Source organism: Trichechus manatus, unplaced genomic scaffold, assembly GCF_000243295.1.
Source record: "Trichechus manatus latirostris isolate Lorelei unplaced genomic scaffold, TriManLat1.0 scaffold00010, whole genome shotgun sequence".
Lineage (NCBI taxonomy): Eukaryota > Metazoa > Chordata > Mammalia > Sirenia > Trichechidae > Trichechus > Trichechus manatus.
In genome coordinates, this window is record NW_004443946.1 from 11,501,823 (window position 1) to 11,525,714 (window position 23,892).

Here is a 23,892-nt window from a genome sequence, read left to right on the forward strand (position 1 = left end):
TTGGTGGTATGAGGTCCCCCATGTCTGTATGCTCATTTCTCTCTTTTATATCTCAAAAGAGACCGGCTTAAGGCACAATCTAATCTTGTAGATCTCATCAACATAACTGCCGCTAATCCATCTCATTAACATCATAGTGATAGGATTTACAACACATAGGAAAATCACATTAGATGACAAAATGGTGGACAATCACACAATACTGAGAATCATGGCCTAACCAAACTGATACACATATTTTTTTGGGCACAATTCATTCCATGACAATCTTTGAAGTTATTTCTGTCTATTAGTAATTTGCTGTTATTTTAGTGACTATTTTAAGTAGAACATTTAAAATTAAGATAGTTGTTTCACAAATGAGCCCATCCTACATGCCAAGTACTTCACATACATTAGGCTCCTTAGCCCTGAGAGGTAAGTATTGTATTATTTATTATCCTCACTTTATTCCCAGAATTACTCAGCAAATAAGTGGCAGAGCCTGGAGTCAAAGCCAAGACAAGGAGATGCCAAAGCTCAAACCCTTTCCATAAAAATGTGACCTCTATCTAAAAGTCAATCCAAAAAGTAAGGTTTTTCTTTTCTTCTTTTCTTCTATGTAAACATATCACTGAAATTTCAGTTTGATTTACTTCCCTTAAGGTTTACTGAGCACCTACTGTGTGCCAATTATTGTGGAAGATGTAAGGGATACAAAGATGAATAAAACACAGCCTTTGCCCTTTCTGGAGTTCAGTTTGGAAGAAAAACTTTTAAAATGTTGTTATGTGTGAATGAGTTGTCACACATTAGTTTTCCAGAAAAATGAAGCAAATCTCTTTAAACTACCAAAATTTTAAGGATGAGAGGAAAGCAGTCTGATAGGCCTGGGTAGATCCTGGTTCTGCCACTCGGTGTGGGCTTGGTGTCCTGGTGTGTAGAATAGGATTGCTATTCCTCCCTAAAAATCATTACTTTGAGAATTCTGTGTGACAAAGTGTTCAGAGTGCCTGGCACAATTAGGGATGCGATAAATATTAGCATTAAAGCAAAAGTTTAATTTCCAGTGGGAAAAAGGCTCTTGAGGACCAGTTATATTTGCTAATTTAGTATATTCTCTGAATTTATTTAGTTATTCATTCAACAAATATTCATTGACTACCTACTGGCACTTGGAGATGGGAAAATTTAATCCTCCCAGCAACTCTCCATTGTTGTCCTCTCATTTTACAGACGATGACACTAAGGCATGGTCTCTCCTGCAGATGGTCATAGAGGTGGGGAGAGAACAGAGCAGAGATGCAAACTCAGGTAGTGATTTTAAACACTACCAGTCTGACTTTTATGCATTTTTTTAAAGTAGAGAATTTAGGATTTTGTTTTAATGATTCCAAGTGACCGTTAATGCCCACTCATTACTATATTGTCACAAAGTGATGCTCTCAAGAACTACTGTGCGCGTGGCGTTGGCTGCCCCTGCCCTAAACAGCTCCCAATTATGATGTAGTGGATGATCCTCTGCCGGCTGTCACTTCCCACAAAATCTAGAGTGCTCCCATCTGCTGCTGGGGTTGCCTAGAGGGAAAGGTAACCAAGCTAGTTAACTGGTAAGGTTTTTTAGATGCAGTCCTAAACATAAACTCCTTTTCTCTTCACGTGCCCTCCCAATCCGATGTGACACCATTCTCTCCTAAATGGGAATGTGGCATTAATTTCCCCAAAGGCATTCTTCATCAGCTCTGTGCGTCAGGTGCTGAGGTTGCTCTAAGACTGACAAATGCCGGGGGTACTGTATCATTCATAATCAGGCTCATCTGGAATCCAGTTCCTAAGGGAAGATCAAGATTGAATACTTTCGAACAGAATAATCTGCGTGGCTTGAAGACTATTCCTGGATGACTGAATTTGCTGCCAGCTCACTTCCAGTCATGAGTAATAAAGCATCCTAACTGATAGAATTCAGCCCCTTAGATAACAGAGACCAGATGCTAGCTTGCCAAGTCATCCCCATGAGGGATCTCCCTCTTTGTAATGGTTTGGTTATAGTTGTTGTTGTTAGGTGCTGCAGAGTCAGTTCCAATTCATAGCAACCCTATGTACAACAGAATGAAACACTGTCCGGTTCTGCGCCATCCTCACAATCATTGTTATGCTTGAGCCCACTGTTGCAGCCACTGTGTCAATCCATCTCCTTGAGAGTCTTCCTCTTTTTCGCTGACCCTCTACTTTACCAAGCATGATGTCTTTCTTAAGGGACTGATCCTTCCTGATAACACATCCAAGGTATGTGAGACGTAGTCTCGCCATCCTTGCTTCTAAGGAGCATTCTGGTTGTACTTCTTCCAAGACAGATTGGTTCGTTCTTTTGGCAGTTCATGGTATATTCAATATTCTTCACCAACACCACAACTCAAAGGCGTCAATTCTTCAGTCTTTCTTATTCATCGTCCAGCTTTCACACGCACATGAGGCGATTGAAAACACCATGGCTTGGGTCAGGCACACCTTAGTCTTCAAGGTGACATCTTTGCTTTTCAACACTTTCAAGAGGTCTTTTGCAGCAGATTTGCCCAATGCAATGCGTCATTTGATTTCCTGACTGCTGCTTCCATGGGTGTTGATTGTGGATCCAAGTAAAATGAAGTCCTTGACAACTTCAATGTTTTCTCCATTTATCACAATGTTGCTTACTGGTCCAGTTGTGAGAATTTTGGTTTTCTTTATGTTGACATGTAATCTATACTGAAGGCTGTGGTCTTTGATCTTCATCAGTGTTTCAAGTCCTCTTCACTTGCAGCAAGCAAGGCTGTATCATCTGCCTAATGCAGGTTATAGAGTCTCCCTGACCTACCTGACGCACAAGGCTCTATACTAGGAAACCCATCAAAACCTTTTAAGTGCTCTATATGCCTGTTTAAGGAGCCCTGGTGGCACAATGGTTAAGTGCTTGCCTGCTAACCAAAAAGTTGGTGGTTTGAACCTACCAGCAGCTCCATGGAAGAAAACATCTGGTGATCTGCTCCTGTAAAGACTGCAGTCTAGAAAACCCTGTGAGGTGTTCCACTCTGTCCGATAGGGTCGCTATGAGTCAAAATTGACTCCATGGCAACGGGTTTGGTTTTTGGTTTACATACCAGTTGCGGAAGAAGGTGACTCCAACTCACAGCAACCCCACCATGTGTGCTCCACAGGGTTTTGAAGGCTGATTTTTTAGAAGTAGATTGTCAAGCCTTTCTTCCCAGGTGCCTCTGTGTATATTTGAACTTCCGATCTTTTGGTTAGCAACCCAGTATGTTAAGAGTTTGCACCACTCAGGGGGCTCCCAATGGCTCTACACATCTATAAAATTCTTCACTAACAACCCTATACATCCTGCAGTCTCTCCGTCTGCAAGAATATATTTTACATATTTTTTATTTTAAGTACCTTTCATTTAATTCTCACAACTCTAAGAGACAACAAATGCAAAAACGCAGGCACAAATAGGTTAAGTAATTTGATTAAGGTCGCATGGGTTTAAGTGGTTAAGCAAGATTTGAATCCAGGCAGTAAGTCTGTCCCTGTTCATAAACAAAAACAGCAGTACCTGTATCACCGTGATGTATAATTACTTAGTTCATTCATTCTTACTTAATTCTCTCCCAAAGAAGGCACTTTTTGCAGATGAAGAAAAGGAGATAGGTTTTAGGGATGATAATAATTTGGTCTAGCAGGTGTATTGAGCCCAGCTTGAAACCCTAGTACACTGGCTGTTCTTTGCTCTTTCCTTGACCTTAGCTTACTCTGCTTTACCCAATCGTGAAATCTCTAGAAAATGCATGACAGTGGGGAACGAGGTGCTGAATTAAGGGAACACATTAGTCTATATTCTCACGGGTCTCCCCTGACCGAAGGCAGATACAGCTGCAAGATAATCTAGTTGCATGCACTGCACAAATTTGCAACGCTAGGATGCTGATACACGTTTACAATGATTTACAATTACCTTTTTATTAATGGCAAGAGCTTTGGGGTTGGGTTAGTTACGCCGTTTGGGTTCCAGCTCGTGCGAGACTGTTAGTGTTGTTAGTTGTATTCCGGTTGCGGCACCGCCGGGGGCTGGGAGGATCCCTCCCGTTACCTGTGGCCAGCGCGAAGGCCGGGACGCTGTGGAAGCGCACTGGGCCGCGGCTGCGGCCGCCCTCGCACGCCACGAAGGCGGCCACTAGCCCGCATGGGCAGTGAATGTTGACGCGGGCCTCGCGGGCGTTAGGCGGGGGCGCAGGCACCAGCCCGAAGTCGAGCGCGAAACGGCCCAGCGCCAGGACGGCGTGGCCGCACATGGAACTGTAGCCCTCGTTATGCAGGAACAGGACGCCTAGGTGCGCGTCCGGCAGCTCGCTAGGCACCAGGACCGCTCCGTACATATCCCGGTGCCCTCGGGGCTCGAACATGAGCCGCCGTCGCACGTGGTCAAGGTGCTGGCGCATGTAGCGCCGCTTGGCCAGCAACGTGGAGCCGACCACCTCCGGACACCCCGCTAGCACGATGCGCAGGGGCTCGCCGCCGGTGTGCATGTCCACCACCGACAACGCTGGGGTCCTCGGGTCGTGCGGGGGCAGCTGGGGCACAAGTAATGCGCGCTCCATTGTCTGCGTTCGGGGTCTCGATCTCCACCCCCCGAGCACACCTAAAGCCCCTTGCCCACTCGCGTACCTAACGCGAGAAAGGCAGGACGCGTGGCAGTGTCAGGGGGCGGGGCTTCGGAATCCAGACCCAGAAAGCGCGAGACGGGGGCGGGGCTTCGGGGCCGTCGCCTCGGTTACCGGGAGGCGGAGCTGCCCGGGCCGCGGTGGCCCGGATGTCCGGACGCTGAGGTCGGATCTGCTGATCGCGGAGCTTCTCTGTTTTTGAGGGAAGCCTTCGAGCGGCCAATGGGTGAGTGGTCGTTGATGTCCCGGATAGTTTTGCCTTAGTTCCTGCTTCTTTCCTCCCCTTCCGCTCTGGCCTCTGCTAGTGCTTGGGCAGCCACTGGTTAACGCATATGCTTGCCCCTCACTCTCCACCCGCGGTCGGGCCGGGGCCCGGACTCCTCCGCTGGTTGGGATGGTCTCGGCTCCTGACGGGCTGCAGAGGGAAGCCGGCTGTGTGCCGCGGGAAAGGCCAGTCCTTTGTTGTTGTTTTGTTCTTCGAAATGTCACTTCAGTTGCTTTTGTTAAATGTGGAGGAAACACATTCATGAGGGTTGACTTCAGAATTAAAAGCGCGGTTGTGCTGAATAACTATTGTCTCCCCCTTCAGCATCAACTGTAAATTTATAGGGTCTCTCACAGAGGAACAAGACCGTTGCCAGGAAAAATAAAAATAAAAAAGGCTTAACATTTTAGCCATCGTTCAGTAGAGGAAATGAAAGGGAAATTGAGCGGACGCAGGGAGTCAGGGTTGTTTGGTAGATGATGAGCTGGTGCTTTCAGTTTATTATATGTACTGGTTTTCAGACCTTGGATTTTGAGAAACTTTAAATTCAAATGTATTTGTTAAACATCTGCAGATGCAAAGGAGCCCTGGTGGTGCAGTCGTTAAAGAGCTCCGCTGCTAACCAAAAGGTCGGCAGTTTGAATCCACCAGGAGCTCTTTGGAAACCCAGTGGGGCAGTTCTGCTCTGTCCTATATGGCCGTTTTGAGTCAGAATCGACTGGACAGCAACGGTTTGGTTTTTGGTTATAGATGCAAAGCCCATATAGAAGCAGCTTCCAATTCTGTAACCTCTCGTGCCTTCTCAAAATCAGAACCACCATTCATTATCGTTTGAGGTATTGTGATTAGTTTGAGGTATTGTGATTCCAACTGGTTTAAAAAACAAGGTGTCAAATAAGGCAAAGAAGCCCATGGCTTTCAAAACACAAGTTAGAAATTTGATGAAAGTGAAAATATTAAAATTGAGACATTTTAATTAGTGCTATTTCTAATTTTTCTCAGCGCAAGGAGAAAGACATTGTCTACTTGCATCTGAAAGGAGAAAGGGCACTCTGGGCCAGGCAGTTTCTAGAATGTGAATTCATGAAGAATTTGGGAAATGAGTGTTCAAGAATAATAAAATGAATAATTATTTTCCAGATTAATTCACATCTTGACCACAGTTGTTTTTGCATTTATTCTACACTAGGCTATAGGTTCTTTGAGGGAGAGACTCTGTCATGCTCCTCTGTGGATCTCAGTGGACCTTTGCCGGTAGAATCTGGCACTCAATACATGTTTATTGAATTAATAAATCTGTGAATGAAGGAAATCAGATATCATTGCTGAAAACTCCTTCAGTAGTTTCCCCCGTTGATGAAGTCAAAAACAACCTGTCCCTGAATTTTTTTTGTAAAGAAATGCTGCTTTTTATTTTCCTCACACCTTGAGATCGGGCAGTTGATTTTAAAAAAAACAGTGGCTCTCAAATGCTGGTCAGAGGTCCAGTGACAGCCTTGATGAACTTTTCACCTGTCCTCCATTAAAATAAAAGTGAGGACAGTGCAGTAAATTTTTCATAAAAGTGGTTTTATTTACTTTAAACACCTGTCCTTTATTCTGAAATTATGTCCTTTCTGCCTTCTTGTGTTAAAATGTGTTCTACTATGAGGGACAGTGATGAAAGATTATATGTGGGTACGTGTATAGGCAAAATAAAAAGCTGATGCCCTTTATCAGTTCTTCAGTTAAAAATTTTTTTTTAACTTTATAATCAATGAAATTCAAAAGTCTGAAACTAATCTGTGGTGGCGCAGTGGTTAGGCACTAGGCTGCTAACCAAAAGGTTGGCGATTCGAATCCTCCGGTGGCCCAGTGGGAGAAAGATGTGATAATCTGCTTCCATAAAGATTACAGCCTTGGAAACCCTATGGGCAGTTCTACTCTGTCCTGTAGGGTCGTTATGAGTTGGAATCGACTCCATGGTGAAACTCTTATCTAGGGGAATAGCTGGCTGGAGACATACCTACGTGGTTAGGCTTTGAGTTCTGGGAATTGATCCCACTCTGCTGGTTGAACAGTATTAATAGCAAAGTTCCAGTATAACACTTTGTAGTGTCACAGTGTGAAAGCAGAAATATAAATTTCAAATTGAATGCATCAGGACTTTTGTTTAGTATGTATCATTTTAAATAAATCAAAACTGTTGAGAAACTTCTGCCAAGTACTTCAGCTATTATTGCATTATTTTTTATAATTACAAAAGATGTTACTATACTGACATTTGTTTTTAAAAAGCTGTCGATATTCAACCAGCATGCCTTGGACTTTATTGTGGGAAGACCCTATTATTTAAAAATGGCTCAACTGAAATATATGGAGAGTGTGGGGTAAGTCTTGCATTTGTATGTTATTTCATTTTTTAAATCTATTTGCTTTTGAAATATTTTCACATGTATAATATCTTTTTTTAAAAATATACTCATTACTTCATAAAAGAATAAATATGGAGACGTTAAAAAAATTCTTACTTGTGTTATATTGTCAGTAGTAACATTATATTTTTCTTACAGTCACAATTATTAAGTATTTTTAAAAACATTTTATAGTTTCATGGAAATTTCTAATTATTCTTTACTAAGTAAAGTGACTTGGACAGTAAGTTAACATTACAACTGCAGAGTATTTCTTTGTAATTATTTCTGTACAGTGTTAATAAGTAGGTTTTCCATTGAAGGAAGATAGTCATTGAATAGTCAACGATTTTAGTAACTTAATGAAAGGAGTCCTTTAAGAGCTTTAGATAGTAAATACAATGACTTTTTTTTTTTTTTAACTTACACTGTCTTCTTTTTATTTCTTAAAGCTGCATGTATAAGCTTAGATGTTTAAACTGAAATGGGGTGTGTTATAAAATGATTGTTTGGGGTGTTAATGTTCTAAAATAATATCTAAATGTAAAGTATTGTTTTCATATATTGCAGGTATGCCCAAGAGGACAGAGAACAAATGCACAGAAATATTGTCAGCCTTGCACAGAGTCTCCAGAACTTTACGATTGGCTGTATCTTGGATTTATGGCTATGCTTCCTCTTGTTTTACATTGGTTCTTCATCGAGTGGTACTCAGGGAAAAAGAGGTTAGCACTTTCTATGAATCTGGGTGGGCTGGTGTTGGAATAGTTATCATTTAGAAGAACTTACCCCCACGTGTCTGTCAGTTTGTCGTACTGTAGAGGCTTGTGTGTTGCTGTGATGCTGGAAGCTATGCCACTGGTATGCAGATACCAGCAGGGTCAGCCATGGCAGACAGGTTTCAGCTGAGCTTCCAGACTAGGAAGACTAGGAAGAAGGACCTGGGAGTCTACTTCTGAAAAGAATTAGCCAGTGAAAACCTTACGAATAGCAGTGGAACATTGTCTGATATAGTGCCAGAAAATGAGTCCCCAGGTTGGAAGGCACTCAGAAGACAACTGGGGAAGAGCTGTCTCCTCAAAGTAGAGTCGACTTTAATGATATGGATGGAGTCAAGCTTTCGGGACCTTCGTTTGCTGATGTGGCACAACTCAAAATGAGAAGAAACAGCTGCAGAAATGAGAAGAAAGTAGCTGCAGCAGTATGTCGACACGGAACTGCCAGAAATTCAGGCTGGATTCAGAAGAGGACATGGACCAGGGATATCATTGCTGATGTCAGATAGATCCTGGCTGAAAGCAGAGAATACCAGAAAGATGTTTACGTGTGTTTTATTGACTGTGCAAAGGCATTCGACTGTGTGGATCATAACAAATTATGGATAACATTGCAAAGAATGGGAATTCCAGAACACTTAATTGTGCTCATTAGGAACCTGTACATAGATCAAGAGGCAGTTGTTTGGACAGAACAAGGGGCTACTGTGTTGTTTGAAGTCAGGAAAGGTATGCATCAGGGTTGTATCCTTTCACCATACCTGTTCAATCTGTATGCTGAGCAAATGACCCAAGAAGGTGGACTACGTGAAGAAGAACAGGGCATCAGGATTGGAGGAAGACCCATTAACAATCTGCAATATGCAGATGACACAACCTTGCTTGCTGAAAGTGAAGAGGCCTGAAGCACTTACTGATGAAGATCAAAGACCACAGCCTTCAGTATGGATTACACCTCAACATAAAGAAAACGAAAATTCTCACAACTGGACTAATAAGCAACATCGTGATAAATGGAAAAAAGATTGAAGTTGTCAAGGATTTCGTTTCGCTTAGATCCACAATCAACACCCATGGAAGCAGCGGTCAAGAAATCAAAAGACGCGTTGCATTGGGCAAATCTGCTGCAAAGGACCTCTTTAAAGTGTTGAAAAGCAAAGATGTCACCTTGAAGACTGAGGTGCACCTGACCCAAGCCATGGTATTTTCAGTTGCATCATATGCGTGCGAAAGCTGGACAATGAATAAGGAAGACCAAAGAAAAATTGATGCCTTTGAATTGTAGCGTTGTCGAAGAATATTGAATATACCGTGGACTGCCAAAAGAACGAACAAATCAGTCTTGGAAGAAGTACAACCAGAATGCTCCTAGAAGCAAGGATGGCGAGACTACACCTTACATACTTTGGAGGATCAGTCCCTGGAGAAAGACATCATGCTTAGTAAAGTAGAAGGTCAGCGAAAAAGAGGAAGACCCTCAAGGAGATGGACTGACACAGTGGCTGCAATAGAGGGCTCAAGCATAATAACGACTGTGAGCATGGCACAGGACCGGGCAGTGTTTCGTTCTGTAGTACATAGGGTTGCTATGAGTTGGAACTGACTCGACGGCACCTAACAACAACAACAAGACCTTATCAAGTAATTATATTTCTTGGGTTGTTTTAAGTGTGATAAGCCTATTTTTTCTTATATGCTGATTACTTTTGACTCTGGTAAGAAAATTTAATGATAGGGCATGCCTCAGTAATTAAAATTAATAAGGGAACTATACTGTGTTTGTTTTAGTCTGAATGATCTTGAAGGAATATTTTTCTATCTGTCAATTATGTTCTTTATTGGTTTTCTCCAAAAAAAAAAGTGGTTATTATTACAAACTGTTTATCATTCTAGAACGCTTTGTCATTTAGTTTAATACTAGTAATCTCATATAATGTAGCAGATGTTTAAAAATAATATTGCTGAAACCTAATTATGAAAACTCTTACTAACACATCAAGTCAACCTTTATTAAGCAGTATGTTTCATGCTTAAAATATCAGGGAAGGAGGCAGAAAAATAACTGACATGGTCTCTTGTCATAGTCCTGCAGAGAAGGCAAATGTATATACAAATGATTATAAGTCAATCTCAGAAGTATAATGGAAGAATTATAAACAAAATGCCCTGGGAGTCACAAAGAATGGAGAGAGAAACTATGCCTGGTGGGATAGGAGAGACTTCAAAAGAAGGACATTTTAGGCAGAGGAAACAGAATGATCAGTGGCATGGGGATCTGGAATATGTCATCTACTTGGGGTGGGAATGGCAGTAGTTTGGGGTGGCAAAAGTGTGGGTTGCATATGGAAGAGAGGTTAAAAAAAAACTAGTTAGTAGAGGTTGAGGCCAGAATGTGAAGGGTTTTGATAAGGATGTGAACTTTATTCCACTGGATATGGGGAGCCTTATTCTACCTTAGTACATTTCAGCCATACTGGTTTCCTTTTAGTTCCTCTTAACTCTCAGCAAATGCAAGAGAGCAAATATTTAAGATAATTTGGCTGTAGGTTTTACAAAAATAATTAAAAACATAGGTTCACAGATTTAGGAAGCAGAATGCTTCCCAAACAGAATAAATAAAAAAGAAATTCATTCCTTGATGCATCACAGTTAAATTTCAGAACAACAAAGACAAAAGAGAGGCTATGTGGAAAATTAGGTGCTCCCATTATCAGCCCCAGCTGTGCTCCCAGCATTGACTCCCACCATATGAATGAGACATGTTGAATGTTGCAGCCTAGTAGAGCCTCCAGTTGACTGCAGCCCAAATCAAGATTACGTGGAGCAAAAGGACTGCCCAGCTCACCTGTCATACCTCAGAATAGTGAGAAATAACCAGCAGTTGTATCAAGCCATTAAATTTTAGGGTCTTTTGTTTGGCAGTGTTAGATAACTGAAACATTGTTCGAATAGAAAGCTCAAAAGCATCCATAAACTAGATATTAGAAATAATAAGAGAGTTTAGTGAAGAGGTTGGCTATAAGATACTTAAAAAAAAATTACCTTCCTATTTTTCATTTACAGTACCACATGTACTGTAAAGTTGCTAAGACTAAGTAGACATTAAAGTGTTACCTAAGTCTAAGTGAGATATATATAGATAGTCCACTTTCATGATTAGGAAGGCCACTATTGAAAAGATGTTATTCTTCTTTAAATTGATCTTTAGTTTCAATATAAATCCACTTTATATTGGATTTATATTATGGAACTTGACAAGATGATTCTCAAATTTATATGGAAGAGCAGAGAGCCAACAGTAGCCAAGATTGCTGTAGAAGAAGAAGGTAGCTAATATCAAGAATTATTATCATATTATTCATTTTTCTCAAGGATAGATAAATGAACCCCAGGAACAAAATAGCCTAGAAATAGACCAAATTATATTTGAAACTTTATATGGCAGAAGTGGCATGATAAATCATTTGGGGGAAAGTAGTGACTAATCAATAAAATGCTGCTAGGACAACTGGGTACTCAAGTGGGAAAATCTGAAGTTAGTAATTTTACCTTACATTGTATACAAAAATCTATTCCAGATGAGTTAAAAATTTGGATGTGAAATGCAAAACCTTAAGAAACCTTCCTAAGAAAATACAGGGTAATATTTTTCTTACCTTGGGGTGGTGAGGGATTTCTTAAGCAAAACATTAAAATTGCTAATCAGAGGGAAAAAAAATAATAAAGTCAACTATATTAAAATTTAGAACATCTGTTCATAAAAACAAAATGAAAAGTTAATACACAGAGTAAAACGTGAAACACATTTAACAAAGCAGAATGGATAAATCATGATAATGGTCACACAGTGAAATACAGCAATGAAAATGACTGAATCTCAGCTATAACCAAACACATGGATGAATCTTGGAAATGTAATTTAGAATGAAAAAAAAAAAAAAAACACAAAAACCCAGAAGATTTACATTAGGGTGATATCATTTTATAGAGTTCAAAAATAAGCAAAACTAAACAATGGTTTTGAAGCATAAATACATTTGAAATATACTAATTTAGTATAATATACTAATTATACTAAATTGTTTTTATCACTTCACTGCTTTTAAACTTTAGTAAAAGCAATGAAGTGATAAAAACAATTTAGTATGATTGTTACCTTGGGGAAAGACAGGTATGTGGTGGGGAAGAACACAGAGGTAGATACAAGTTATTGATAATCAGGTTGTTGGGTTAGAGGGTAAGCTCAGGATGTTTATTATTTATTATACTTTTTAAAACATGTAACGTAATTTTTTGTGTATTTTTATATTTTAAGGTAATTCAAAATGATACATAGATAAGGGAGTTTTTAATAACTAATTTGTCAAGATACTAAGAGAGGATAGATCTAATTTCTGCTCTTCTGTTATACATGTAGATAATATTGGCACAGTCTTACCTGGGATGAGTATCCATCCCTTTTTAGTAAACAAGGTTATAAACTCTTTTAATGTAGTTTTCACATACTGGCTTGTCTTATCTGTTCAGAAGATTTTTTAGTTTTAGGATTTTTCAGTTTAAAATTTTTTAGAACCCAGAGCTTGAAACAAATGCAGGATTTATTAAAAGCTATTTAAATACTGAAATTTCTCTGGTAATTGTGCTTCTTTTTGTTGTTTCTCTAGTTCCAGTGCACTTTTCCAGCATATCACTGCATTATTTGAATGCAGCATGGCAGCTATTATCACATTACTTGTGAGTGACCCGATTGGTGTTCTTCATATCCGTTCATGTCGAGTACTGATGCTTTCTGATTGGTACACAATGCTTTACAACCCAAGTCCAGATTATATTACCACAGTACACTGTACTCATGAAGCTGTCTACCCACTGTAAGTATTTAGATTTAAGATCATTAAAAAAAAGAAAGCTGTGAGGATTATTATAGATTTTATTTATTTCAACAGATTGAGCATTATAAAATGGCTTCTAGGCACTCACGGAAATAATACAGAAATGATTTTCTTCTAAGGCACATATAATATAGTCTAATGGGAGGAAATAGAAATGCATCTAACTATCATAAAAGTTAAAATATTTTTGTGTTGTTGTTGAAATGTGTATAAACACTTCTAAAGTAAGCAACATACGTTTCTTAGAGTTTTTAAAAATGGAGTTAAAACCTTTTTGATTTGAGGCAGAGACGTAGTATCTGTCATAGAGGAAAGAGTATGGGTTGTGAAGCCAAAAATTGGCTTCAGTTTCAATTCCAGGTCTGCCAGTTGCTACGTTAACTTGAGCATGTTATAGAGCCTCTTACAACCTCAGTTATCCCATTGATAAAATGGGAATAATAATACCTTATAAAGTGATTGTAAGGGTTCAGTCGATCAGCCTACATCAGATACCATGTGTAGTGCCTTACCTAGAGGAGGCCTTACCTAGAGAAGGCACTTAATAGTAGCTGGCATTATTATTAGAGTGCTTGAGTTGGGTTAATGTCTTTTCCCCAAATGAGTGTTTGTGATTTCTATCAAAATCTTTTGTTTAAAAATACAAATTCATAAGATTTGTATAATGTTACCCCAGACAACTTCATTTTAGAATTTCTATAAATTGTTGGTGTTTGTTTTGATGTGTATTTCTTAAGTGAGGTATAATAAGAAAGTGTGGTATTTATGTTCTCATAGCAAGTTTTCATTACATAATATTCTCAGTGAAATGTGCCCTTTTTGAGCAAGGTTTTAATAGTAATGTATTAAAAACATACACATGTAAAAAAGATAATTTTTTAAAAAACAAGATCCAGATATACAGATACGAAATTTCTTCTCTCCCTTCCTATGCTGACCTTTTAGTTAGCAGCTGATCTCTTAACCACTGCACCACCAGGGCCCCTTCCTACATTTAAGCCTTGCAAATTATTTATCTCGTGTGTGTGTGTGTATACACATACATATATATTAATATATGCATGACTATAATTTATATATAAAAGACTGAGAACTTCCTCTTTGTAGATTTAGATGAGCTATAACCCTCAGCTTCAGTTACTCTCTGGTCAGATGTAGTCTTATGAACTTTTGGAACTTACTGTGGTCCTATACAGAGGGCTTAATAAGTGAATCAGATACCATATTTAAATAAGATGTATATCCACCTTATTCAAAATGTTTATATAGTATCTCTAAGCCTGTAATACGTAGATCAAAAAATACAGGATTAGAACAGAGATTGCAAATAGGTACTCCCCACCCTTGACAGCCACTTCTAATGAAGTTACTATAAAATTTCCTCATCATTTTCTAAAACCATTGTCTTATAAAATTAATTTAAAAAAGGCAGGGTTTTCCACAGTGACTGTTAGTAAAGCTGCTGAGAAAAAAAAAATCTACTTAATTCAGAGATGGTAAATAGATGAAATATTGTGTGATGATTCTGATTAACTGAGAGAGCTGTGCTGACATTCTGAGGCTATGTCTAACTTTTTCCTGACAAGTTAGATGTAGTCTCAGAATGTCAGCACAGCTCTGTCAGTCAGGATAACCCTGCTAAAAATTTTGTCTTTTCAGTTTCACTTCTGTATGTATGTGTGTATTTTTTAAATAAGGTTATACTGTACACATGCCATTTTGTAACCTGCTGCTTAATATACCAGGCGGTTTCTTTTGTCATTAGCATTTCCTTCATAACTAGATTTTTAATGGCTGTATAATATTCTTGCGTGAATGTACTATAAAATTTAACCATTTGTCTATCGATGAATATTTTTTCTCCAACTTTTCTTTGTTATAAGTAGAGAAAGCAAAAGTCCTTGTTCATAAGGAATTTTTGTATATCCCTGATTATCTCCCTTTGATAAATTTCTACAAGTAAAATTGCTAGATCAAAGGATATAAACATTTTTAGGATTTTTGATACATATTTCCAAACTGCCTTCTAGGCAGGAACCCCCAGTATACACTGTCCTGCAGTGTGTGAGAGTCTGATTGGCCAACCCTTTACCAGTTTGAATATTCAATGGGTAGACTTTCTAATACACTTTTTAGACATTTAAAAAATGTTGAAGAATAAGATGTTTCAAAAACATACTTTTCATGTTAAAAATTCCTTATTTTATTTTACAGATACACCATTGTATTTATCTATTATGCATTTTGCTTGGTGTTAATGATGCTGCTCCGACCTCTTCTGGTAAAGAAGATTGCTTGTGGGTTAGGGAAATCTGATCGATTTAAAAGTATTTATGCTGCACTTTACTTCTTTCCAATTTTAACTGTACTTCAGGCAGTTGGTGGAGGCCTTTTATGTAAGTTTGATGGGTAAAGTAAATGAAATATATTTATTATTACATGTGATAAGCAATATTTCTTCTTAATTTTGGAGTTTTTTTTCCTTTAAAATAGTTTTGTTGTTTTTTAATTTGAAAATAAACCTTAATATATATTTTTGCTAAAACATATAATTAATCTTATAAAAAATAATCATGGGTTTCTTGGATTAGAATAGAAATTCTCAAGAAAATCAGTGACAGCTAATCAGAACTCATTTCTGTTTAGAGAATACCTTGTACTTGAGGCTCATAACCTAAACAGAAAGATATCAAATGAACCAAAGAGGTTTAAAAAAAACCTGAGTTTATTTGTGCAGTAACCATTCAGACTGAATTGTGACTGAATATAAATTAAAAAACAAAAACCAATTTTTTGCATGGCAATATGTGGTAATTTCTCTCAGTAATATACAGTCTTTTGCATTAAGTCTTAGATTTCTAAGTTCCTCTATGAAAATCTTCAAGATACAGCCAAAAATTCTTAATGTGTCCTTTATTTTAACATACCCATTTGTTTATTTGTTCAGTAAGTGTTCAGACTGAATTGTGACTCAAAAGAAGAATAATAAAAAGTCATTGTTAAAGGGCTCACAAACTACTAGAAGATAAAAGCAGGAAAGAGATAAATACCTGAAGGAGACATGGTATGGTACTTATTTGAATATGTGACATTGAACATTGCAAGGATGTTGGATATCAGCTTTTACATGTGGCACCTACCAGGGTGCAGAGGGCCAGCCTTTTGGCCTAAAGGGACTGGGCAAGACTGGGCATCATTATACAAATAATGTAGTTTGGTAATGTATTTTGGTTCAAAGAGAGATAGGAGCCGAAGGTCAGCTCTAGGGAAGAGAGGATTGGAGACTAGGCAGAGGTCTGTTATCCTTCGTATTCTGATGTACTGTTTCAGTTGGCCTGCATGGTATTATTTGAAAATCTGTAGCTCTGTCCAGCTCTTACCATTCTGTTGTAGATTTGGCTCACTTCAGTCATTTGCCTACCTACCTGGTCGCACAGTGGTTAAGTTCTCCGCAGCTAACCAAAATGTCGAGGGTTCAAACCCACCAGCTGCTCTGCAGGGGAAAGATGTGGCAGTCTGCTTCCATAAATATTACAGCCTAGGAAACCCTATGAGGCAGTTCTACTCTGTCCTATAGGTTAGCTATGAGTCAGAATCGATTCAAAGGCAATGGGTGATGGGTAGGAGTCCCTGGGTGTTGCCAACGGTTAACGAGCTCAGCTGCTAACTGAGAGGTTGGAGGTTCCAGTCCACCTAGAGGCCCTTTGGAAGAAAGGGGATTAACTCAAGGGCAACTTGTTTTTTGTTGGTTTGTTTGTTTTGGGGGGTAGGCATTTTGAGGTTGCTGTGAGGTTGCTATTCTTGCTTAGGAGCCCTAGTGGCTCGGTGGTTAAGAGCTCAGCTGCTAGCCAAAAGATCGGCAGTTTGAATCCACCAGCTACTCCGAGGGAGAAAGATGTGGCATCTGCTTCCATTAAAGATTTACAGCCTTGGAAATCCTATGGGGCAGTTCTACTCTGTTCTGTAGGGTCGCTATGAGTCAGAATTCAACTCGATGGCAGTGGGTTTTGGGTTGGGTATTCTTGCTTAAGGAGCCTGGTGGCACAATGATTAAGCAATTGGCTACTACCCAAAAAGTCAGCGGTTCAAACCCACCAGCTGCTCCGCAGGAGAAAAGACTAGGTGATCTGCTCCTGTAAAGATTCAAACAAACCAAAACCAAACCCATTGCCATCAAGTTGGTTCTGACTCATAGTGACCCTGTAGGACAGAGTAAACTGCCCCATAGGGTTTTCAGGGCTGTAATGTTTTTTTTTTTTAATTGTGCTTTCGGTGAAAGTTTACAGCTCAAGTTTAGTTTCTCACACAAAAATTTATAAACACGTTGTTATGTGACCCTAGTTGCTCTCTCTGTAATTTAACAGCACACTCCTCCTTTCCACCCCGGATTTACCGTGTCCATTCAGCCAGCTCCTATCCCTCTCTGCCTTCTCATCTTGCCTCCAGACAGGAGCTGTTCATTTAGTCTCATGTATCTATCAAGGGTGTAATCTTTATGAAAGCGGACTGCTACGTCTTTCTCCCGGAGCAGCTGGTGGGTTCGAACCACCAGCCTTTCGGTTAGCAGCCAAGCACTTAACCATTGTGCCATCAGGGTTTCTTTCATAAAAATTACAATCTAGGAAATCCTATGGGGCAGCTCTACTCTGTCTTATATGGTCACTATGAGTCGGAATCTACTGGATGGTACACAACAACATTCTTGCTTTAGGAAATAGGAATCTAAAAAGGATTCAGGCAGAAGAGTGCATGATCAGATTTGCATTTTAGAAAGATAACTTGATAGCAGTATGAAACATAGATTGGAAGTTGGAAGAGAACCTAGGGAAATCAATTAAGAGATTATTGCAGTAATCCAAGCCTGAAAGTCTCACCTCAGCTATTTAGAAGATAAACCAAACCAAACTCATGGCAACCCCATGTGTGTCAGAGTAGAATTGTGCTCCGTAGGATTTTTAACAGCTGATGTTTTGGAAGTAGATCTCCGGGCCTTTCTTCCAAGGAGTCTCTGGATAGAGTTATACTGCTAACCTTTCTTAGCAGCCAAGTTCATTAACTGTTTGCACCACCCAGGGACTCCATTTAGAAGGTAGAGTAAATTACGTAACCAATTAAATATAGAGGTTGAGAGAATGGGAGGAGAATACAATAAAGTAGCGTTCTGGTTTAGTAACTGGTGGATGCATAAATAGTGAATATTAGAGGAGATAAATAGTTTGGTGAGGAGAAGTGAATTCAGTTTTAGGTATCCATGGAATATCCAGAAGGTAACAGGTAGTTACTCATACTAGTGTGGAACATGGGAGAGCTGTCTAGGCTGGAAAGAGGTAATGATTGTCAGCCCTCAAATCCGTATATTCTAGACTGCAGGTGGCTCTTGGTAATGAAATGGAGGAAAGGGGGAAAGCTGTGAAAAGGAGGAAAAGGTTTGGAAAGTTAGCCCAAGGATTGACTGCCAGACAGCATTGCTTTCTATAGTAACCACCTATATTGAAAACTGCCATTTCTCACACTAAATATTTTGATTTTGTTTATAAGATTCCACTCAAAGTACATTTGTAGGGAGGATTAAGGGGTTATTACTCATTCACACTAAGTATAAATTTATGCAGTCTGCTGAGATTAGTTACAGAGGGCATAATACCAAGTCATAATTTTATGATGTTGAAAAGAGGAAAGTAGAAATTTTTTGGTTTGTAGGGGATATAGCAAGTCTGGGTAAAGTAGTGCAGTTGGAGGCTTCTGGTCGCTTAATGTACTGGGGGCTTCAGATCTTGAGAGACACTGGGAGTTGTTAGGAACATGTCAGTGACAAACTTCTACCTGTTTAGAAGTCCCATTAACGCCATTTTTAAGTGTGATCTGTATCAGAACCACCAGGGGAACTTGACAAAATGCAGATTCCCAGGCCTCATCCCAGAGCTAGTTGCTCAAAAATCTTAAATTGTTTTACAATTTAAGAACCACTCTAAATCCTGTCTGTAGCCCAAGACTGCCCTCTGTACCCCTCTACAAATGAGGGCTTGTAAGAAAACTTCCCTTTCTTCCTTTTCTACCTTAGTTGGCTTTTTACTACCAAGTCCCAAATTTGTATCATTGGCAATTATTTAGCTATCGATAGGTCAAATGGAGTTTTTTTTGAAGGCTGATTGAAGACTTACTCCCTCATTCATTACAAAAAGAATTGTTCTAAATGCCAAACAAATCATTTAATTCTTTAGTAAATTAGAACTGGCTGATATAGATAGTTCAGAATCTCTGGTTTCTGCATCCTGAATTAACATTTCAGTTGCTCCAGGTTGTACTGTAATGTAGAATGATTAGTAATTTCATTAGCTAAAGTTAATTGTTATAAAATATTTGCATGAAAAAATAATTCAAGGTGTTTTTCTCAATTGGTACTTTTAGTGTACTATAAATGTACACATTTTAAGAGAAAGGTGGCATTTTGTAGGAAAAATTTTTGCTTTAAAGTAGTACTGTGTTTGAAGTAGAAATTTCTAGAATTTTGACATTAAGAACACTATATGATCCATTTATCCTTTGATATTTGTTTATATGTGAACTTTGCTAAAGATTAATTGGTTAAATCTAATTACTCCTATATCGTTTCTCAACTGAGGTTCCTCATCTGAACCACAAAACACAGAAAATTATTTGAGTAACTATTTTTTCAATTCTCCCAAGTTTGGTACATAACCAATACTATTCTAGATGTATAGAAGCTAATTCTTTATGTACAGTGAATGCCTTAGGGCAGAGGTCTGCAGAGCTGGCCACGAGCTAAGGATGGTTTTGACATTTTTAAAAATCAAAGGAAGAATAATACTTCTTGGCATATGAAAATTATATGAAAGTCAGATTTTAGTGTCCATAAAGTTTTACTGGAACACAACCACAGGCATTCATTTATGTACTGTCTGTGGCTGCTTTCCCACTACAACTGCAGAGTTGGGTAATTGCAGTAAAGCCTAAAATATTTACTCTCTGGCCCTTTATGGAAAATAAAGTTTCTTGACCTGTGCCTTAGGACGTTAGGGTTTAAGTCTCGCACAGACTGAGAAATGTTGTAAATCTAGAGAGAATTTACAGTTAGAATTTTTTTATGGTTTATTCAGAAAACTTGTTTAATTTTTCAACATAATACCAATACTTGTCTTTCAGATTATGCCTTTCCATACATTATATTAGTGTTGTCTCTGGTTACTTTGGCTGTGTACATGTCAGCTTCTGAAATAGAGGTAGGAAATCTTTTTTCCTTCATTAAGATTTTTTCAAATAGATTTAAGAACCAAGTAAGAGAATAGTACATATGATAGATACGGCACAACTGACCGTTTTAATAATACTTGGCTAATTAATAAGACAATAGCTTTTAGCTCAATAGTTAAGCTTATGAAATGAGTAGTGGTATATATATATATATTCATTACTTGAGAAATTAGCGAAATAGTGAATTAGTCAGGCTCAACTATCCAGCATGGTAGAGAAAAATCATTTCACATAATTTACCCATATAGCAAATATTTAATTATTGAAATATTGAAACTTACTAGCACTGTTTTGAGGGAAATATAAAAATGCTTTACTGTATGTAAAACTAATTTTACACTTTATTTTTCAAGGGCAGTATCAACAGAGTCATCAATAATTATATTGTGCACTCCATACCCTTCTATATTTTATCCCCAGTTTAATTTTCTTGATTATGGATGTTTACTTTTTCCCTCTGATATCTCTAATATTTTGGTGATTTGAAGATAATATTAATAGACACATTAGTTCGGATACTGTTCTGTCTCTGCCTCCACCTTTTCAGTATTTCAGTGGAAGGCCGCTGTTAGAACTCTTTAAGACTAAACTCTAAAAGAAGAAAAGTGTGAGGTGTCTTAATATTCACATGCTTGGTAATCTAGTGCCTATGGACTGTCTTAAATTACTCACTACAGTTAATATGTGCTTTCTCATAGCTTTTAACATAAAAAAGCTCAGCTCACAGAAAATGAGTTGTAAATATTTTGGATTGGTTGCTGTTGATGCCACTTTTTACATTATATGTTAGTGAAAGAGTGAGGGAGAAAAAAATCTAAAGATCATAGTGACTTTTAGGTAGGATAATAGTAGAGGAACTACACAGAATATTTTTTTTGATTATTCAAATGTTTCCAGTTGTAGGCTATCCTCATTTCTCCTTCATAATCTTTAATCATCATTGTAATATAATTAATAATTAAAGATGAATTAGTTTTTGCACTTTTAGCAACTCTAGGGAAAGATTTGAGGGGAGAAATGATTAGATATTTGAATAAAATGCAGTTTTTGAATTTTTATTTGCTATCCACAACTACTGAGTAGTTAAGATTTCCTATATATAGCTAAATTAATTTGGAACTTATGTTTCTCTGCCCTGTGTGAATCTTTTCTATATAAAATGTTCATGTACTTCAATTAGCACTTCACACATGAATCAGAAATAGGGAGCTGAATCAGGAAGCATCTAGCTCTAGGTGAGTTAGTGAGCCATTTAATGATAAGAGAAAGTTGATAACTAACCTATTCAAACCACATTTTAGTGTGTTTATTAGCACATTTAGGTATTACTTTTATAATAGTTTGGTCCTTCCCATTACTGCATATTCTGGAGCAGTATTAGAGGAAGTCAGAGTATTCACATGCCAGTTCTTCTGCTTTCTAATTATTCAGGCAGCACTTCAGGAATGTTAAAGGTTAAGGAAGTTGAGTTTATGTTTCTCCTGTTTCCCACCTATAGACTCATGCCTACAGTGGATCAGGGCAGGAAGCGGAGTTCCCTTTCTAGTTCATATAATTCAGAAGAAACTATAGTGTTTCTAGAGGTGATTGGTGATGTAGAATGAGTCTGGACCAGGGCTTAGAGACAGGGACTCTTGTCTTGGCACTGCTATTGACTGCTCATATGACCGTGGGGAACCTCAGTTTTCTTATCTGTAAAGTATGGTGGCTAGACTGGGTGTTTTCTGAGGTCCCTTTTAGCTCAAACATTCTCTAGTTTTGACGTTATGAACATGTGTGAAAACAAGTAATATGTTTTAAATTAAGATGTAATATATAGCTGATTGAGCCTGGTAATCTCTCTTCTTTCTTTTATAAAATTCTATAGAACTGCTATGATCTTCTGGTCAGAAAGAAAAGACTTATTGTTCTCTTCAGCCATTGGTTACTTCACGCCTATGGGATAATCTCCATTTCCAGAGTGGATAAACTAGAGCAAGATTTACCTCTTTTGGCTTTGGTACCTACACCAGCCCTTTTTTACTTGTTCACTGCAAAATTTACTGAACCATCACGGATACTCTCAGAAGGAGCCAACGGACACTGAATATAAAATGCCAAAAAAACCTCAGAAGTATTCTTAGTGAAAAAGGAAAGAAATAAAAAACGTATTAGTACTCTGCCACACATGGGAACAAGACTGTCAGTATATCTTCATGTTTTTTTGACTTAACAGACTTTATGGTTAGACTTGCAAAATACAAAATACCATAATACTCTCCTTCCTGCTCTTTTTTACACAAGAAGCCTACTAAGAAGCACTCGCCTGTCTCAACAATTCATTTATTTCTTACAGCAAAGTCATGTTTCTGTGTATCTAGCAGTGTATAGCTCTCATTTTTTTATTTCATTTTGAAAAACCTTAAGTGTAATCTGGAATCAGCAGCGGCATAATTGTGCATGCCTGTTTATGTCTGAATTTGTTTTTCACCTATAATGAATTATAAACGTGGAGTCTGATAGCAAACATGGAAATAAACTATGTTGGTTTTTGTTGTCTATTTATTTTCACCAATACAGTATTTTGATATCTTACAAAAATAGAGCATAGCTTCTATAGAACATGTTTTCTGTTTAGATACTTTGGTTGGAGACATGTTCAGATTATTGTACCTTTAAAGAAAAAACATAATTAAAAGTTTAATTATAAAAAACCTCAAATGTTTTGACATTTAATTGTTTCTTGCTGTACTAATTCTGGAAAAAATTCAAAATGTTCAGTAGTAAGATTAGTGCTTCTTTCCCAAGTGAATGAATACATATACTCACATACTCCCTTCCTCTTATATCTCATTTTTGAAGGATATATACATATGCCCTGTCTTATTTATCCTGACACATTTGTTTTCCCACATTGTGACATCTGTGAATTAGGATGCATCTTACAGGGATGACTTCTTAGATTTGATGAACTACAGAATAGATACCATTTATAAACCATTTTCCTGTGGTTGGTGTTGATAGGTATGCTGCAATTTTTAATCCTCTGAAGGCTTTAATCGACTCATGACCGTGGGAGCAAAATAGGATTTTTAGCACTTAATCTAATAATATGATGATATTCATCCATTTATATTGTTTAGCAGGTGGGGGAAGGACATTATCTCAGACTTCTAAGAATTCTATTAACAGTTGCACAGCATGAAAGAAAATGCACTTACTTTTTCTGTAGTTATTGTTTATCCCTTTTGAATTCACAGCAGTTGTATCCTTGAAGTTGTTCTGTTAATTACTTGTGTTTTTCAGACTACATCTAGCTATTGGGAAACGAGCTCTTTTAGTATGCCTGTGTTTTGTCATTCCTGTAAGGATAAAAACAAAATATAAAAGTTCTGTGTGTAGCTTACACGGGTTTGGGTGGTTAGTAGTGTCCACTGAAATTCTTTGTTGCCCAAAGAATCCTCAATTGGACAATCGTATAATCTGGGGACAAAGGGGTAGGGGTTATGTATCTGATGACTCTTGTCTTCTGGTCCAAATATACACTGGGAACCATTTTAACCTCCGATGTCCTCATCTAACAGAAAAATATGTATGCAAAAGGAGAAATTGCGCAAATAATTATAAGCCCTTAGAAGCAAA

The 23,892-nt window shown here is 38.1% G+C and overlaps 2 protein-coding genes across 5 annotated transcripts in view; one reads left to right on the forward strand and one right to left on the reverse strand.

Moving 5' to 3' along the window:
- L3HYPDH (trans-L-3-hydroxyproline dehydratase) overlaps window positions 1–4,619 on the reverse strand; it is a 15,057-nt gene extending 10,438 nt beyond the window's left edge. The window contains exon 1 of the mRNA XM_004370911.1: window positions 4,103–4,619. Within this exon, the coding sequence (XP_004370968.1) occupies window positions 4,103–4,610 (508 nt within the window). The 5' untranslated portion in view covers window positions 4,611–4,619. The remainder of the gene's footprint in view (window positions 1–4,102) is intronic.
- Window positions 4,620–4,819: 200 nt separating this feature from the next.
- JKAMP (JNK1/MAPK8 associated membrane protein) lies at window positions 4,820–23,026 on the forward strand. 4 transcript variants are annotated; one of them, XM_023726248.1, is made up of 7 exons: window positions 4,820–4,899; window positions 7,216–7,307; window positions 7,902–8,056; window positions 12,772–12,978; window positions 15,214–15,395; window positions 20,164–20,240; window positions 22,139–23,026. In XM_023726248.1, exons 1-7 carry the CDS (start codon window positions 4,896–4,898, stop codon window positions 22,355–22,357), a joined length of 936 nt encoding a protein of 311 aa, XP_023582016.1. In that variant the 5' UTR covers window positions 4,820–4,895; the 3' UTR covers window positions 22,358–23,026. The 4 variants fall into 4 exon arrangements, with proteins under 4 accessions (XP_023582016.1, XP_023582019.1, XP_023582018.1 ...); XM_023726249.1 differs by having other exon boundaries at window positions 4,833–4,899; window positions 7,234–7,307; XM_023726251.1 differs by lacking the exon at window positions 20,164–20,240 and having other exon boundaries at window positions 22,139–22,272.
- The last annotated feature ends 866 nt before the right edge of the window (window positions 23,027–23,892 follow it).